The 18,629-nt window shown below is 43.9% G+C and overlaps 1 protein-coding gene across 4 annotated transcripts in view; it reads left to right on the top strand.

The window, feature by feature from the left end:
* The window catches only part of LOC124004779 (stromal interaction molecule 1-like), a 66,197-nt gene that overhangs the window by 23,460 nt on the left and 24,108 nt on the right, over positions 1-18,629 (top strand). For all 4 annotated transcript variants that reach the window (XM_046313568.1, XM_046313567.1, XM_046313566.1 and 1 more), the window contains exons 5-7: positions 2,397-2,505; positions 2,616-2,731; positions 10,702-10,879. In XM_046313568.1, coding sequence (XP_046169524.1) covers positions 2,397-2,505; positions 2,616-2,731; positions 10,702-10,879 — 403 coding nt within the window. The remainder of the gene's footprint in view (positions 1-2,396; positions 2,506-2,615; positions 2,732-10,701; positions 10,880-18,629) is intronic.

Here is an 18,629-nt window from a genome sequence, read left to right as displayed (position 1 = left end):
CTCGTTTGAGGTCTCACTGCTGACTGACACCATGTTAGCTACAGTACCAGACAAAAGTTTAGACACACCTACTCATTTCAGAGTTCTTTTTTATTTTTATTACTATTTTCAACATTGTAGAATAATAGTGAAGACATCAAAACTATGAAATAACACATGGAATAATGTAACCAAAAAAGTGATAAACAAATCCAAAAATATTTATTTGAGATTCTTCAAAGTATTCACCCTTTCCCTTTATGACTGCTTTGCACACTTTTGGCATTCTCTCAACCAGCTTCATGAAGTAGTCACCTGGAATGCATTTCAATTAACAGGTGTGCCTTGTTAATATTTTACTTGTGGAATTTCTTTCCTTAATGCATTTGAGACAATCAGTTGTGTTGTGACAAGGTAGGGGTGGTATACAGAAGATAGCCCTGTTTGGAACAGCTCAAAGAAAAACAACTGTCCATCATTAGTTTAAGAAATGAAGGTCAGTCGATCCGGAAAATTTCAGTACAGTCGCAAAAACCATCAAGCGCTATGATGAAATGGGATCTCATGAGTACCGCCACAGGAAAGGAAGACCCAGAGTTACCTCTGCTGCAGAGGATAAGTTCAGAGTTCAAGAGACACATCTCAACATCAACTGTTCAGAGGAGACTGTGTAAATCAGGCCTTCGTGGTTGAATTGCTGCAAAGAAACCCCTACTAAAGGACACCAATAATAATAAGAAGAGACTTGCTTTGGCCATGGAACACGAGCAATGGACATTAGACCGGTGGAAATCTGTCCTTTTGGTCTGATGTGTCCAAATTTGAGATTTCTGGGTCCAAATGCCATGTCTTTGTGAGACGCAGATGACGTGAACAGATGATCTCCGCATGTGTGGTTCCCACAGTGAAGCATGGAGGAGGAGTTGTGATGGTGTGGGGTGCTTTGCTGGTGACAAAGTGATTTATTTAGAATTCAAAGCACACTTAACCAGCATGGCTACCACAGCATTCTGCAGTGATACGCCATCCCATCTGGTTTGCGCTTAGTGGGACTATCATTTGTTTTTTCAACAGGACAATGAACCAACACCCCTCCAGCCTGTGTAAGGGCTATTTGACCAAGGAGAGTGATGGAGTGCTACATCAGATGACCTGGCCTGCACAATCACCTGACCTCAACCCAATTGAGATGAGTTGGGCCACAGAGTGACGGAAAAGCTGCTAATAAATGCTCAGCATATGTGGGAACTCCTTCAAGACTGTTGGAAAAGCATTCCAGGTGAAGTTGGTTGAGAGAATGTTACAAGTGTGCAAAGCTGTCATCAAGGTAAAGGCTGGCTACTTTGAGGAATGTAAAATCTACAATATATTTTGATTTAACACTTTTGGTTACTGCAGGATTCCATATGTGTTATTTCATAGTGTTTATGTCTTCACTATTATTCTACAATGTAGAAAATAGTAAAAATAAAGAATCCCTTGAATGAGTAGGTGTGTCTACACTTTTGACTGGTACTGTATATCAGAACCCTTCCCTGCTGTTCTGAGCCTCCCTGTGCTTTGTACTGTCTGTTTTTAAAGCACTGCGTTGTTTTTACATTTGTATCATCAGTAATTCGATTTTAATTTAAAGCTTAGATGTTCTGTCTGGTTACTGTTTAGGTAAGGGAGAATATTTTCTCAGCCTCTCTGCAGTTAGGCTGTCAAATGTATCAGTTGGTATGTCATCATTGTCAAGTGAAATGCAGACCACTTAGCAGCTCAAGCATCCTGGCAGAGGGTGACCAGTGTACCTGTCATCAGAACGTACACACACAGATAACAACCATCCACACTGACGTACCAGCTACCCCTCCCTCTCCTTGACCTGCTGGCATTACACTCACTACTCTTTGTCCCTTACCCCTCCTTCCTCCCTCTCTCTTTCTGTCTCTCTCATTCCACCCTCCCCTCTCCCTACCTCTCTTCTGTCCCCCACCTCTCCAACCCCCCGTTTCCCTCTCTGGTTGTGTCAGAGTCTCTGCATTGCAGCTTCCTGTCAGGGGTTTGCTCAGAGCGGAGGTTTGGAGCCAGGAAACTGCAGAAGCACATTAACCCAGCTAGCTAGTCAGCCTGAGCCCACACCAAACCTCCCTGCCAGTCTCCCTTTGGCTTTTATTGAGAGATGGCCAACATGTGTAGCTACATTTAAGTGTGTTATGATAGGGGATACCGCTAAGGGTTTTTGGATACACTCGTCTCACTGCGACGCTCATCAATTATAAAGCAGAGTCAAATGTTCTCTCTCTGTGTGTGAGGGTCTGCGTTGCCTCAACGTTGGCATATAACCAGGGATGGAGATTACTGAGGCTGAAACGGTATTTAGAGAGAGTTGAGAAGCAAGGATAGTGTGGTAATATCATGTTTGTGTATTGCAGTGTACAATTGGACAGTGGACGATGTGGTGTTGTGGCTCACCCACGTGGAGCTGCCGCAGTATGTGGATGCCTTCCGCAAGATGCACTTCAACGGCACTGTCATGCCCAGGTAAGTTAACCCACAGGGTCCTTCCTACCAACCCTCCTATTCTCTCTCTCTTCCCCAATTTTCCTTTAACTGCACTGTAGAGTCTCAATCTGTCTGTCTGTTTCCTTCAGGCTGGCTGTGAAGAACGCCACCCTGACAGTGTCCATTCTGAAGATGCTGGATCGCAGCCATGTTCAGAAGCTGCAGCTCAAGGCCTTGGACACTGTGCTGTTTGGAGCCCCACTCAGTAAGTGGATTACCTATTTTTTATTTTTTTTAATTACAATACATTACCTATTAGTGTTTAGTAGTGTGTTTGTCTTTCACCCAGACCGATAAAGGAGGATTTCTGTTGGATACTGAAGTGACTGTTTGTGAATGTAATTCTATGAGGAAGAACAGTGTCGGCTCTGTTTGTCTCTCCAAAGGGAGACAGTTGTTAAAAGAAAACGACTCCAAAATGTGTTCATTGGTCTCAAGCAGCAGCTTGGCAGTGCTGGAAAATCTGTTCTTATCAAGTTTTAATGTCACATGTACAAGTTAAATGTCATTATTGCTATATACCCAACAATGCAGTAACCAAGAACAATGTAATACTAAAAATAACATATAAGAAAAAAAGCCCCTCCCCCTGTATGTTTTCATCATTTGGACTACTTGCAGTCAGCCTTCTTGCTGCAGCACAGAATACAGTGAATCAGTATGATCCATTTAAATTCTGCTACAATGTCCTCTGATAAATGACATCATTGTATGAGTATCAGCAGGGTTACTCTGAGGCCAGAAACCACCATGCTTTCCACCTAATGTTAAGTGAAGCCCTCTTTAGAAAGGCTATTCTGAGGTGCTCTGTGCCTTCCCAAAGGTTTTCCAGCCTCAGCAGAGAGAGAGCATTACTATGGAAGAGGAAGTGAGTTGATGCTCAGGCTGAGCTACTCTGTATTCTAGGCACACACCTCTGGCGCATTGAGACAAACACACCACACCTCTAGGACCCTGTAAAATCACACCTCTAGGACCCTGTAAAATCACACCTCTGGCACATTGAGACAAACACACCACACCTCTAGGACCCTGTAAAATCACACCTCTGGCACATTGAGACAAACACACCACACCTCTAGGACCCTGTAAAATCACACCTCTAGGACCCTGTAAAATCACACCTCTAGGACCCTGTAAAATCACACCTCTAGGACCCTGTTAAATCCACACCTCTAGGACCCCGTAAAATCACACCTCTGGGGCACTGAGACAAACACACCACACCTCTCAAACCCTATAAAACCACACCTCTAGGACTCTATAAAATCACACCTCTAGGACCCTATAAAATCACTGTTGTGGACAGGATCATTGAATCCAGACATTAAAATGGAACTCAATAATAAATGTATTGATCTTATTATAAACAAATTTTCCCAAGATAATCATAAGACAAATTGCATCAGTGATTTAGATGTATTCATGTAACTATTTGAAACGGCACAGGAATTCTCCTGTCTGTGTGTCTACTTTGTGTAGCCGTTAGCGATGATGCTAATGATAACTATCTTCTGGTAGAGATGGAAAGACTTTCCTATAAACCTTCTTTATTAAATGTTAACTACAAAGTAGCCTACCTGGCAGAATGAGGTCAGGATTATTTTCCTCAATCCAGTGGCCATTTGGTTTGCCAGCTCTGCAATCACATGATTGATACCGGAACGTTGCTAACCAAACAACGGTCTCTTGCTTGTGTGCACTTTCATTAACGAGGTGCGTGTCCCAACCTGGCACTAAGTCCTACCAGTTATGGAGTTAAAAGCACCTGCACTGTGTGAAAGCTGTTAGACAGGACAGGAAACAGAACATGTCCGTTGTAGTTATGTGGATCATGATAAGTCGTTTCCACAGCAACCCTGGGCCTGGTGAAGCAGGAAACACGCAGCACTTGGTTCCTGACAGCTATCTCACAGTGACATACTTCATGTTGTAACAGCCTCTAGTCCCCAGAGGCTGCTGCTGTATCAGTGGTTGGACACCAGTTTCCCCCGATTTTGTTTACCTACTGGAAATGTATGGCATTTTGTTGGTCATTCCCCGTCAGACTGGCCCTGGGGCTTTGGAGAACCTGCTGATGTCATGTCACCACCAGACGAGGTGGTTCCTGGGAATCGTACCAGTGGGTTAGCCCAGGGGAGGGAAGGAGAACCTGATGGCTCACATTCTGGGGCTGCAGTGTGTGTGTGCACACGTGTGTTTCACTATACTTGTGGGGACCAGATGTCTTCACAAGAATAGTCAACAAACACCAATTTGGGAAAATAAGATGTTGACTGGGGATGAATTGTGCGTCCCCATCAGGTTAGTTATACAAACAGTGTTTTTTTGCCTGATTACGTTTTCTCAGTTCTGTTTTTTCTCTCTCAAAATCATACTTAAAAAAAATAATTAAAAAAATAGAACATCCAATGTTGTTCTTTTTCTAACTACAACAAGGCTTAAACCACATCAGGAGACCACCTTTCAGGTCTGTGAAAAATATAATAAATGTATATTTTTGGGTGTAGATCAAGAATCCCTGGTCAGATTATGTAAGGAAACAAGAATATGAATGAGCCTTAGTCCTTCCTCTGGCCTTGAAGTTCTGTCTGCTCTGCTCTCCATAATAGAGAAAGAAGAGGACACTGTGCAGAGAGGGGGAAGAAAGAGTCGGGGGGCTGTTAGGCGAAAGAGGCAGGGGGAGGGGGCGAATTTGGGTTGTTTTATAGGAAGGTTGCAGCAGGATAAGGGAGAGTTAGGGATCTGTGTCTGGCATGTATCATTGTGCGTGTGTTTAGTGAAGAGTCTCAGCTGGAGGAAGAGAGGAGGTCGTCTGGAGATGACAGCCTGAGCCTAAAGTCACAGGTCCTGCTGATCGTCCCACAGACTGGCTGTGCACAGCAGCAGCACTTCAAGACACCTTTCACAATGGGCCCCATCAAAAATGGACACTTCTCCTTCTCTTAATGGCTGACGCATTTATCAAAGTGGACCCATTCCCCTGCCTTTTTCACAACCTATTAGATGCAACTGGACTGTTCACCTGAAGGAGAACCAAGAAAGACCGGTTTGAGCCAAGTCGTTCCCAGTCTAATGGTCAGTTAGGCATGTCACTTTGGACTTTTTAGCCAACATTCCTGCTAATCAGCGACATGTTTTCAGACAAAGAAAAGGCTAATGGATTGTGATAGCTAGGGGAAAAGACCTACGGGTATCTTCCAAAACTTCCATCATTTGGTGTTTTGTTGGTGGAAAACTGTCTCAGGCGTCGCTCCAGAATCTCCCATAAGTGTTCAATTGTGTTGATCTGGTGACTGAGACACACACACACACCTTAATGAGACCAGTCTTTCAAAGTCACTGAGATCTCTTCTATCCATAGTAGCCAAAATAATGGGAACTGGGCATTTATATACATGACCCTAAGCATAATGTAATGTTAACTGCTTATTTAACTCAGGAACCACACTTGCTTTCAATATAATTTGTATCCCTCATTTACGAAGGGTTTCCTTATTCTGGCAGTTACCCGTTTTATTCTGGCAGTTACAGTTACACGTTTTATTCTGGCAGTTACAGTTACCCGTTTTATTCTGGCAGTTACCCGTTTTATTCTGGCAGTTACAGTTACCCGTTTTATTCTGGCAGTTACCCGTTTTATTCTGACAGTTACCCGTTTTATTCTGACAGTTACCCGTTTTATTCTGACAGTTACCCGTTTTATTCTGACAGTTACCCGTTTTATTCTGACAGTTACCCGTTTTATTCTGACAGTTACCCGTTTTATTCTGGCAGTTACAGTTACCCGTTTTATTCTGGCAGTTACAGTTACCCGTTTTATTCTGGCAGTTACAGTTACCCGTTTTATTCTGGCAGTTACAGTTACCCGTTTTATTCTGGCAGTTACCCGTTTTATTCTGACAGTTACCCGTTTTATTCTGACAGTTACCCGTTTTATTCTGACAGTTACCCGTTTTATTCTGACAGTTACCCGTTTTATTCTGACAGTTACCCGTTTTATTCTGACAGTTACCCGTTTTATTCTGACAGTTACCCGTTTTATTCTGACAGTTACCCGTTTTATTCTGACAGTTACCCGTTTTATTCTGACAGTTACCCGTTTTATTCTGGCAGTTACCCGCTTTATTCTTTATTCTGGCAGTTACCCGTTTTTATTCTGGCAGTTACAGTTACCCGTTTTATTCTGGCAGTTAGTTACCCGTTTTATTCTGGCAGGCAGTTAGTTTTATTCTACAGTTACCCGTTTTATTCTGGCAGTTACAGTTACCCGTTTTATTCTGGCAGTTACAGTTACCCGTTTTATTCTGGCAGTTACAGTTACCCGTTTTATTCTGACAGTTACCCGTTTTATTCTGACAGTTACCCGTTTTATTCTGGGCAGTTACCCGTTTTATTCTGGCAGTTACAGTTACCCGTTTTATTCTGGCAGTTACCCGTTTTATTCTGGCAGTTACAGTTACCCGTTTTATTCTGGCAGTTACAGTTACCCGTTTTATTCTGACAGTTACCTGTTTTATTCTGGCAGTTACAGTTACCCGTTTTATTCTGGCAGTTACAGTTACCCGTTTTATTCTGACAGTTACAGTTACCCGTTTTATTCTGACAGTTACCCGTTTTATTCTGGCAGTTACAGTTACCCGTTTTATTCTGGCAGTTACCCGTTTTATTCTGACAGTTACCCGTTTTATTCTGGCAGTTACCTGTTTTATTCTGGCAGTTACCCGTTTTATTCTGACAGTTACAGTTACCCGTTTTATTCTGGCAGTTACCCGTTTTATTCTGGCAGTTACCCGTTTTATTCTGGCAGTTACCCGTTTTATTCTGGCAGTTACAGTTACCCGTTTTATTCTGGCAGTTACAGTTACCCATTTTATTCTGGCAGTTACCCGTTTTATTCTGGCAGTTACCCGTTTTATTCTGGCAGTTACCCGTTTTATTCTGGCAGTTACCCGTTTTATTCTGGCAGTTACAGTTACCCGTTTTATTCTGGCAGTTGCAGTTACCCGTTTTATTCTGACAGTTACCCGTTTTATTCTGGCAGTTACAGTTACCCGTTTTATTCTGGCAGTTACAGTTACCCGTTTTATTCTGGCAGTTACCCGTTTTATTCTGGCAGTTACCCGTTTTATTCTGGCAGTTACATTCTGGCAGTTACAGTTACCCGTTTTATTCTGGCAGTTACAGTTACCCGCAGTTAGTTTTTTTATTCTGGCAGTTACAGTTACCCGTTTTTATTCTGGCAGTTACCCGTTTTATTTATTTGGCAGTTACATTCTGGCAGTTACCCGTTTTATTCTGGCAGTTACAGTTACCCGTTTTATTCTGGCAGTTACCCGTTTTATTCTGGCAGTTACAGTTACCCGTTTTATTCTGGCAGTTACAGTTACCCGTTTTATTCTGACAGTTACCCGTTTTATTCTGGCAGTTACCCGTTTTATTCTGGCAGTTACCCGTTTTATTCTGGCAGTTACCCGTTTTATTCTGGCAGTTACAGTTACCCGTTTTATTCTGGCAGTTACAGTTACCCGTTTTATTCTGGCAGTTAGTTACCCGTTTTATTCTGGCAGTTACCCGTTTTATTCTGGCAGTTGCAGTTACCCGTTTTATTCTGACAGTTACCCGTTTTATTCTGGCAGTTACAGTTACCCGTTTTATTCTGGCAGTTACAGTTACCCGTTTTATTCTGGCAGTTACAGTTACCCGTTTTATTCTGGCAGTTACAGTTACCCGTTTTATTCTGGCAGTTACCCGTTTTATTCTGGCAGTTACCCGTTTTATTCTGACAGTTACAGTTACCCGTTTTATTCTGACAGTTACAGTTACCCGTTTTATTCTGGCAGTTACAGTTACCCGTTTTATTCTGGCAGTTACAGTTACCCGTTTTATTCTGGCAGTTACAGTTACCCGTTTTATTCTGGCAGTTACAGTTACCCGTTTTATTCTGGCAGTTACAGTTACCCGTTTTATTCTGACAGTTACCCGTTTTATTCTGACAGTTACCCGTTTTATTCTGACAGTTACCCGTTTTATTCTGACAGTTACCCGTTTTATTCTGACAGTTACCCGTTTTATTCTGGCAGTTACCCGTTTTATTCTGGCAGTTAGTTACCCGTTTTATTCTGGCAGTTAGTTACCCGTTTTATTCTGGCAGTTACAGTTACCCGTTTTATTCTGGCAGTTACAGTTACCCGTTTTATTCTGGCAGTTACAGTTACCCGTTTTATTCTGGCAGTTACCCGTTTTATTCTGACAGTTACCCGTTTTATTCTGACAGTTACTGTTACCCGTTTTATTCTGACAGTTACTGTTACCCGTTTTATTCTGACAGTTACCCGTTTTATTCTGACAGTTACCCGTTTTATTCTGACAGTTAGCTGTGTGTGTTGAACTGGTTCTATTCAACGACCAGTAATTGAACTGTAACAACAGGAGATGAAAATGATTTAGTAGAGGATGTCCATAGGGATCAGATATTTCCCTGTCTGGTCTTCCACAGACGAAGAGTAGGATTCTAATGCTGCAGACCCATTGCTGAAAGCAATGCGAGAGGGAGTTGTTTTCCTGCGGGAGGGAACGGATGATTGGCCTGATGTATATTAGATAATAGTAATATTAGAAACCATGTTATCTCTCCTGTGTGTTGGAGATAAAACTGTAAAATCAACATCAAATCAGCATAGTGATTTTTAATTTAGGAAAATCTGTTCCCAAGTATTAAATAGAGGGATATGTGATTGTATCCCATTGTAATCAAGGTTTGAAAAAGTTCAGTTTTGATCAAATACTATATCTGTTTGAGATTATAGTGGTAAATTTGCAGCGTACAAATGATTTAGAACTATGTTCCGGTCCCCGAACATCTGCTCAAGGAAAGATCGTTCCAGGGCTGAGTGTAATTGGGGACCCCTGCCCTAGAGCTTTATAAGGGAAAGGGCTAGGCCACCGTCATGTGGTTCACCTTGTTTCTGTAATACTGGTCTGACACCAGTCTAGTCATAAATGTTCTTCACTATCCGGCCAAGTTCTACTGTTAATGGCCAACTGTGTTTGTACTGGATTGTGTAGACGAGGCTACAAGAGCCCACACACACAGCTCTTGACTGATGACAGAGGGCAAGAAAACATTGCTGGCCTAATGAGCACATTGCCATGCATCATTACTCTACATCAATAACCTATGTCGGTGTCAGCGTGGAGGTTGTTTTTCTGTGAGGCGAAGGGAGGTCTTTTGTTCCTTGTCAATAACAGCCAGCCGAGAGAGCTTAGTGTGTAAGGCTTCTTTGTAAGTTGGCACGCCCTCTATGCGGCTGTATAAAGAGATGCCAGGCCCAGGCTTTAGCTGACACTCCACTTCCTCTTTTGTTTCACTCCAGGACATAAGTGCTGTGCTTGCTAAGAGATCATGTGTTACCTCAGATCTTGTCCCTTTATAAGGCCCTACGACGTCTCAGCCTTCACAGCTTTAAGTGAAAGGGTTTTGTAGTCTTCACCTGTCTGTTCTTTAAGGATGATGGATGGATCACGTCTAAGGCCTCTTGGCTGATTTTACATGAGTGTTAGTTGCTGCCTGCCTGGTTGGCGTGCTGGCAGTGACTGTGAGGAATTGGACTGTTCTAAATCCATTAGGATGGCAACATTATGACAGAGGACATTCACACCTCTCTACACAGGCCGAACCCCTCGCCTCCAGAGGACAGGAAGGGCAAGACCGAGGCTGTCGGGGCTTTGATTCGTCGCCTCATGTAAATAGTGTGTTAATCTGCCTTTACCTTGGTCTTTTAGCCTGGTGCCTCCTCAACGCATCCCAACTACTACCGCACATCTCTCTTGGAGAGACCTCGCTACTGTACCATGACTTGAGTTCATTCAGTTTCACACACTTTCACAACATTAGTTCACCACCAATGAGTTTTGTTGGATGAAGGGACAATCCGAAATCGATATGTACTGTTTTTATGTCTCTGCATCCAGTATGAAGGAGGTTAAAGAGTTTCGTGAGCCAATACTAAATAGCGTTAGTGCAATGACTGGAAGCCTATGGTATCTGCTAGCATACTAGCTGTTACCATAAACATACAATCTTTGCGCTAACGCTAGGGGAAGGACATAAAGGTCTTCATTGCCAAAATCCTGAAGTATACCGTTTAAGCTAACACTTCTCTCTCTCCCCAGTGAACACTCATAACCACCTGAAGGACTTCATGCTTGTGGTGTCCATAGTGATCGGCATTGGAGGCTGCTGGTTCGCCTACATCCAGAACCGTTACTCTAAGGACCACATGAAGAAGATGATGACGGACCTGGATGGTCTACAGAGGGCTGAGCAGAGCCTGCATGATCTGCAGAAGAAGTGAGTTTCTTTCCCGTCAACCACTGTACCTAAGGAAGCAGGCCCATAGAAGTAGTGACTCTGAATGATGTCATTATCCACTGGCTTGACGTCGTGGTGGCTTGACAGTCAGTCAGTGTTCATTTGGTCAGGAATTGACAGATTAAATACGTTTTTCAGGTGCGTCATGTTGAAGCCACTCCATGATACAACAGGAACAGGAAGTGAAAGTTTAACTGGTCTGAAGCCATCAGTTGAGTTCCTCATTCAGAGCTCATTCTAGAGATTGCTGTAGTAATTATGCAAGTGGGCAAAATATCCTTTCCTCACATTGTGGAACTGTTCTCTATGGAACATCATTGAAGTTTCTCTGAAGTAAGTCTCACAGCTGATCACGAGGGACTTGGAATCACCTGTCCATGGAACAACTCAACTCCCCTTCCTCCTCTGTGGCCTTCTCTCTCTATCCTGGTTCTGTCACTACAGAGCTCAATTCCCCTTACTCCTCTGTGGCCCTCTCTCTCTGTCCTGGTTCTGTCACTACAGAGCTCAACTCTCCTTCCTCCTCTGTGGCCCTCTCTCTCTATCCTGGTTCTGTCACTACAGAGCTCAACTCCCCTTCCTCCTCTGTGGCCCTCTCTCTATCCTGGTTCTGTCACTACAGAGCTCAACTCCCCTTCCTCCTCTGTGGCCCTCTCTCTCTATCCTGGTTCTGTCACTACAGAGCTCAACTCCCCTTCCTCCTCTCTGGCCCTCTCTCTCTGTCACTACAGAGCTCAACTCCCCTTCCTCCTCTGTGGCCCTCTCTCTCTATCCTGGTTCTGTCACTACAGAGCTCAACTCCCCTTCCTCCTCTGTGGCCCTCTCTCTCTATCCTGGTTCTGTCACTACAGAGCTCAACTCCCCTTCCTCCTCTCTGGCCCTCTCTCTCTGTCCTGGTTCTGTCACTACAGAGCTCAACTCCCCTTCCTCCTCTCTGGCCCTCTCTCTCTATCCTGGTTCTGTCACTACAGAGCTCAACTCCCCTTCCTCCTCTCTGGCCCTCTCTCTCTGTCCTGGTTCTGTCACTACAGAGCTCAACTCCCCTTCCGCCTCTCTGGCCCTCTCTCTCTATCATGGTTCTGTCAATACAGAGCTCAACTCCCCTTCTGCCTCTCTGGCCCTCTCTATCCTGGTTCTGCCACTACAGAGCTCAACTCCCCTTCCTCCTCTCTGGCCCTCTCTCTCTATCCTGGTTCTGTCACTACAGAGCTCAACTCCCCTTCCTCCTCTCTGGCCCTCTCTCTCTGTCCTGGTTCTGTCACTAGAGCTCAACTCCCCTTCCGCCTCTGTCACTACAGTATCACGTCTGTCTCCCACTAGTATTATAGTACACCTCACAGCTGCTTTGGTGGGGGGTTTGTGTTTTGTAACGGTGGAGCAGAGAGTATATCTCACAGCACGGTGTATTGTTCCTGTTGAATATGGCGACAAGCCAGGAGGTTCAAATTCTCCTCCCCCTGGCAGGAGGTTCAAATTCTCCTCCCCCTGGCAGGAGGTTCAAATTCTCCTCCCCCTGGCAGGAGGTTCAAATTCTCCTCCCCCTGGCAGGAGGTTCAAATTCTCCTCCCCTGGCAGGAGGTTCAAATTCTCCTCCCCTGGCAGGAGGTTCAAATTCTCCTCCCCTGGCAGGAGGTTCAAATTCTCCTCCCCTGGCAGGAGGTTCAAATTCTCCTCCCCCTGGCAGGAGGTTCAAATTCTCCTCCCCCTGGCAGGAGGTTCAAATTCTCCTCCCCCTGGCAGGAGGTTCAAATTCTCCTCCCCCTGGCAGGAGGTTCAAATTCTCCTCCCCCTGGCAGGAGGTTCAAATTCTCCTCCCCCTGGCAGGAGGTTCAAATTCTCCTCCCCTGGCAGGAGGTTCAAATTCTCTTCCCCTGGCAGGAGGTTCAAATTCTCTTCCCCTGGCAGGAGGTTCAAATTCTCTTCCCCTGGCAGGAGGTTCAAATTCTCTTCCCCCTGGCAGGAGGTTCAAATTCTCTTCCCCTGGCAGGAGGTTCAAATTCTCTTCCCCCTGGCAGGAGGTTCAAATTCTCTTCCCCCTGGCAGGAGGTTCAAATTCTCTCTCCCCTGGCAGGAGGTTCAAATTCTCTTCCCCTGGCAGGAGGTTCAAATTCTCTTCCCCCTGGCAGGAGGTTCAAATTCTCTTCCCCTGGCAGGAGGTTCAAATTCTCTTCCCCCTGGCAGGAGGTTCAAATTCTCTTCCCCCTGGCAGGAGGTTCAAATTCTCTTCCCCTGGCAGGAGGTTCAAATTCTCTTCCCCTGGCAGGAGGTTCAAATTCTCTTCCCCTGGCAGGAGGTTCAAATTCTCCTCCCCCTGGCAGGAGGTTCAAATTCTCCTCCCCCTGGCAGGAGGTTCAAATTCTCTTCCCCCTGGCAGGAGGTTCAAATTCTCTTCCCCCTGGCAGGAGGTTCAAATTCTCTTCCCCCTGGCAGGAGGTTCAAATTCTCTTCCCCCTGGCAGGAGGTTCAAATTCTCTTCCCCCTGGCAGGAGGTTCAAATTCTCTTCCCCCTGGCAGGAGGTTCAAATTCTCTTCCCCTGGCAGGAGGTTCAAATTCTCTTCCCCTGGCAGGAGGTTCAAATTCTCTTCCCCTGGCAGGGGTTCAAATTCTCTTCCCCCTGGCAGGGGGTTCAAATTCTCTCCCCCTGGCAGGGGTTCAAATTCTCTTCCCCCTGGCAGGAGGTTCAAATTCTCTTCCCCTGGCAGGGGGTTCAAATTCTCTTCCCCTGGCAGGGGGTTCAAATTCTCTTCCCCTGGCAGGGGGTTCAAATTCTCTTCCCCTGGCAGGGGGTTCAAATTCTCTTCCCCTGGCAGGGGTTCAAATTCTCTTCCCCTGGCAGGGGGTTCAAATTCTCTTCCCCTGGCAGGGGGTTCAAATTCTCTTCCCCCTGGCAGGGGGTTCAAATTCTCTTCCCCCTGGCAGGGGGTTCAAATTCTCTTCCCCTGGCAGGAGGTTCAAATTCTCTTCCCCCTGGCAGGAGGTTCAAATTCTCTTCCCCCTGGCAGGGGGTTCAAATTCTCTTCCCCCTGGCAGGGGGTTCAAATTCTCTTCCCCCTGGCAGGGGGTTCAAATTCTCTTCCCCCTGGCAGGGGGTTCAAATTCTCTTCCCCCTGGCAGGGGTTCAAATTCTCTTCCCCTGGCAGGGGTTCAAATTCTCTTCCCTGGCAGGGGGTTCAAATTCTCTTCCCCTGGCAGGGGTTCTTCCCCCTGGCAGGGGTTCAAATTCTCTTCCCCCTGGCAGGGGGTTCAAATTCTCTTCCCCCTGGCAGGGGGTTCAAATTCTCTTCCCCCTGGCAGGGGGTTCAAATTCTCCTCCCCCTGGCAGACAGACTGCTTTGCTGACCACACCTTTTTAATGCTGTAGTCTAGGCTTGGGCAATACCACGGTATACGATATAAATAGTTTATTTCCAAATACCGACGGTATGTTTTTCAATACCATTTAAAAATGTGCTATGTCACGTTTACATATAAATATAAGATTTGACAAAATAAATGATTCATTTGGTTTGATAAGTGGCTAGATGTCAGCTATTCATTTGGTTTGATAAGTGGCTAGATGTCAGCTATTCATTTGGTTTGATAAGTGGCTAGATGTCAGCTTTTCATTTGGGTTGATAAGTGGCTAGATGTCAGCTATTCATTTGGTTTGATAAGTGGCTAGATGTCAGCTTTTCATTTGGTTTGATAAGTGGCTAGATGTCAGCTATTCATTTGGGTTGATAAGTGGCTAGATGTCTGCTTTTCATTTGGGTTGATACGTGGCTAGATGTCAGCTTTTCATTTGGTTTGATAAGTGGCTAGATGTCTGCTTTTCATTTGGGTTGATACGTGGCTAGATGTCAGCTTTTCATTTGGTTTGATAAGTGGCTAGATGTCAGCTATTCATTTGGTTTGATAAGTGGCTAGATGTCTGCTATTCATTTGGTTTGATAAGTGGCTAGATGTCTGCTTTTCATTTGGTTTGATAAGTGGCTAGATGTCTGCTATTCATTTGGTTTGATAAGTGGCTAGATGTCTGCTTTTCATTTGGTTTGATTGGCATTTGCTATTCATTTGGTTTGATAAGTGGCTCAGCTTTTCATGTCTAGATGCTGCTATTCATTTGGTTTGATAAGTGGCTAGATGTCTGCTATTCATTTGGTTTGATAAGTGGCTAGATGTCAGCTATTCATTTGGTTTGATAAGTGGCTAGATGTCAGCTTTTCATTTGGGTTGATAAGTGGCTAGATGTCAGCTTTTCATTTGGGTTGATAAGTGGCTAGATGTCTGCTATTCATTTGGTTTGATAAGTGGCTAGATGTCAGCTTTTCATTTGGTTTGATAAGTGGCTAGATGTCAGCTTTTCATTTGGGTTGATAAGTGGCTAGATGTCTGCTTTTCATTTGGTTTGATAAGTGGCTAGATGTCTGCTATTCATTTGGTTTGATAAGTGGCTAGATGTCAGCTTTTCATTTGGGTTGATAAGTGGCTAGATGTCTGCTATTCATTTGGGTTGATAAGTGGCTAGATGTCAGCTTTTCATTTGGGTTGATAAGTGGCTAGATGTCTGCTATTCATTTGGGTTGATAAGTGGCTAGATGTCTGCTATTCATTTGGGTTGATAAGTGGCTAGATGTCTGCTATTCATTTGGGTTGATAAGTGGCTAGATGTCAGCTTTTCATTTGGTTTGATAAGTGGCTAGATGTCAGCTATTCATTTGGTTTGATAAGTGGCTAGATGTCAGCTTTTCATTTGGGTTGATAAGTGGCTAGATGTCTGCTATTCATTTGGTTTGATAAGTGGCTAGATGTCTGCTATTCATTTGGGTTGATAAGTGGCTAGATGTCTGCTATTCATTTGGGTTGATAAGTGGCTAGATGTCAGCTTTTCATTTGGTTTGATAAGTGGCTAGATGTCTGCTATTCATTTGGGTTGATAAGTGGCTAGATGTCTGCTATTCATTTGGGTTGATAAGTGGCTAGATGTCTGCTATTCATTTGGTTTGATAAGTGGCTAGATGTCAGCTATTCATTTGGTTTGATAAGTGGCTAGATGTCTGCTATTCATTTGGGTTGATGTCTGCTATTCATTTGGGTTGATAAGTGGCTAGATGTCTGCTATTCATTTGGGTTGATAAGTGGCTAGATGTCTGCTATTCATTTGGGTTGATAAGTGGCTAGATGTCAGCTATTCATTTGGTTTGATAAGTGGCTAGATGTCAGCTATTCATTTGGGTTGATAAGTGGCTAGATGTCAGCTATTCATTTGGTTTGATAAGTGGCTAGATGTCAGCTATTCATTTGGTTTGATAAGTGGCTAGATGTCTGCTATTCATTTGGGTTGATAAGTGGCTAGATGTCTGCTATTCATTTGGTTTGATAAGTGGCTAGATGTCAGCTATTCATTTGGTTTGATAAGTGGCTAGATGTCAGCTATTCATTTGGTTTGATAAGTGGCTAGATGTCAGCTATTCATTTGGTTTGATAAGTGGCTAGATGTCTGCTATTCATTTGGGTTGATAAGTGGCTAGATGTCTGCTATTCATTTGGTTTGATAAGTGGCTAGATGTCAGCTATTCATTTGGTTTGATAAGTGGCTAGATGTCTGCTATTCATTTGGGTTGAGTGGCTAGATGTCTGCTATTCATTTGGTTTGATAAGTGGCTAGATGTCAGCTATTCATTTGGTTTGATAAGTGGCTAGATGTCAGCTATTCATTTGGTTTGATAAGTGGCTAGATGTCAGCTATTCATTTGGTTTGATAAGTGGCTAGATGTCTGCTATTCATTTGGGTTGATAAGTGGCTAGATGTCTGCTATTCATTTGGTTTGATAAGTGGCTAGATGTCAGCTATTCATTTGGTTTGATAAGTGGCTAGATGTCTGCTTTTCATTTGGTTTGATAAGTGGCTAGATGTCAGCTATTCATTTGGTTTGATAAGTGGCTAGATGTCTGCTATTCATTTGGTTTGATAAGTGGCTAGATGTCAGCTATTCATTTGGTTTGATAAGTGGCTAGATGTCAGCTATTCATTTGGTTTGATAAGTGGCTAGATGTCTGCTATTCATTTGGGTTGATGTCTGCTATTCATTTGGGTTGATAAGTGGCTAGATGTCTGCTATTCATTTGGGTTGATAAGTGGCTAGATGTCTGCTATTCATTTGGGTTGATAAGTGGCTAGATGTCAGCTATTCATTTGGTTTGATAAGTGGCTAGATGTCAGCTATTCATTTGGGTTGATAAGTGGCTAGATGTCAGCTATTCATTTGGTTTGATAAGTGGCTAGATGTCAGCTATTCATTTGGTTTGATAAGTGGCTAGATGTCTGCTATTCATTTGGGTTGATAAGTGGCTAGATGTCTGCTATTCATTTGGTTTGATAAGTGGCTAGATGTCAGCTATTCATTTGGTTTGATAAGTGGCTAGATGTCAGCTATTCATTTGGTTTGATAAGTGGCTAGATGTCAGCTATTCATTTGGTTTGATAAGTGGCTAGATGTCTGCTATTCATTTGGGTTGATAAGTGGCTAGATGTCTGCTATTCATTTGGTTTGATAAGTGGCTAGATGTCAGCTATTCATTTGGTTTGATAAGTGGCTAGATGTCTGCTATTCATTTGGGTTGATAAGTGGCTAGATGTCTGCTATTCATTTGGTTTGATAAGTGGCTAGATGTCAGCTATTCATTTGGTTTGATAAGTGGCTAGATGTCAGCTATTCATTTGGTTTGATAAGTGGCTAGATGTCAGCTATTCATTTGGTTTGATAAGTGGCTAGATGTCTGCTATTCATTTGGGTTGATAAGTGGCTAGATGTCTGCTATTCATTTGGTTTGATAAGTGGCTAGATGTCAGCTATTCATTTGGTTTGATAAGTGGCTAGATGTCTGCTTTTCATTTGGTTTGATAAGTGGCTAGATGTCAGCTATTCATTTGGTTTGATAAGTGGCTAGATGTCTGCTATTCATTTGGTTTGATAAGTGGCTAGATGTCAGCTATTCATTTGGTTTGATAAGTGGCTAGATGTCAGCTATTCATTTGGTTTGATAAGTGGCTAGATGTCAGCTTTTCATTTGGTTTGATAAGTGGCTAGATGTCTGCTATTCATTTTCTTGGCTTCAGCAGAGACATTCAATCCCCTCCTGGATCAAGATCCCTGTTTCCTAAATAGTTTTTAGAAGTAGTGCCTCTTGTGTAATACCATATACCCCGGTATGGTACAGAACAGTATGACTGTATGGCACCTGGATACCATCGTACTGTAGTCTTGCCTTGTCATTTCTTCCGGAAGCTTGGAGGTGGGTTATTTTCACATCCTCCCGCTTATCTATGGTTCAGTCATGCTGACTCATATATACACACACACAGTGTCTAGGTCTCTATCCATGACACACGTTCCCACTACAACTAACTGACTCCTAAAGTGAGTGTCCTTGATGTAGGCCACAGGAGGCTGCTGAGGGGAGGACGGCTCATAATGATGTCCTGAATGGAGCGATAGAATGGCAACCATGTGAAACCGTGCACTTCATGTTTATGATACCATTCTGCTCCAGACATTATCACGAGCCTGTCCTCTCCAATTAAGGTGCCACCAGCCTCCTGTGATGTAGATCTATTCATCCACCACCTTAGCTTAGCAATAAAGAGGCACCATCTGCTGTCCTTGCTACCAGGAGGTCAGTTGTCCTGAATGAGCGTCCTGTGTGTGTTTCACAGCCTTGCTAGCTGAGAGCGTTACCGGGGCTGTG

This window comes from Oncorhynchus gorbuscha, linkage group LG19 (genome assembly GCF_021184085.1).
Source record: "Oncorhynchus gorbuscha isolate QuinsamMale2020 ecotype Even-year linkage group LG19, OgorEven_v1.0, whole genome shotgun sequence".
NCBI lineage: Eukaryota > Metazoa > Chordata > Actinopteri > Salmoniformes > Salmonidae > Oncorhynchus > Oncorhynchus gorbuscha.
Note: the sequence above shows the minus strand (reverse complement) of the source record. Positions and strands in the feature narration are given on the sequence as shown.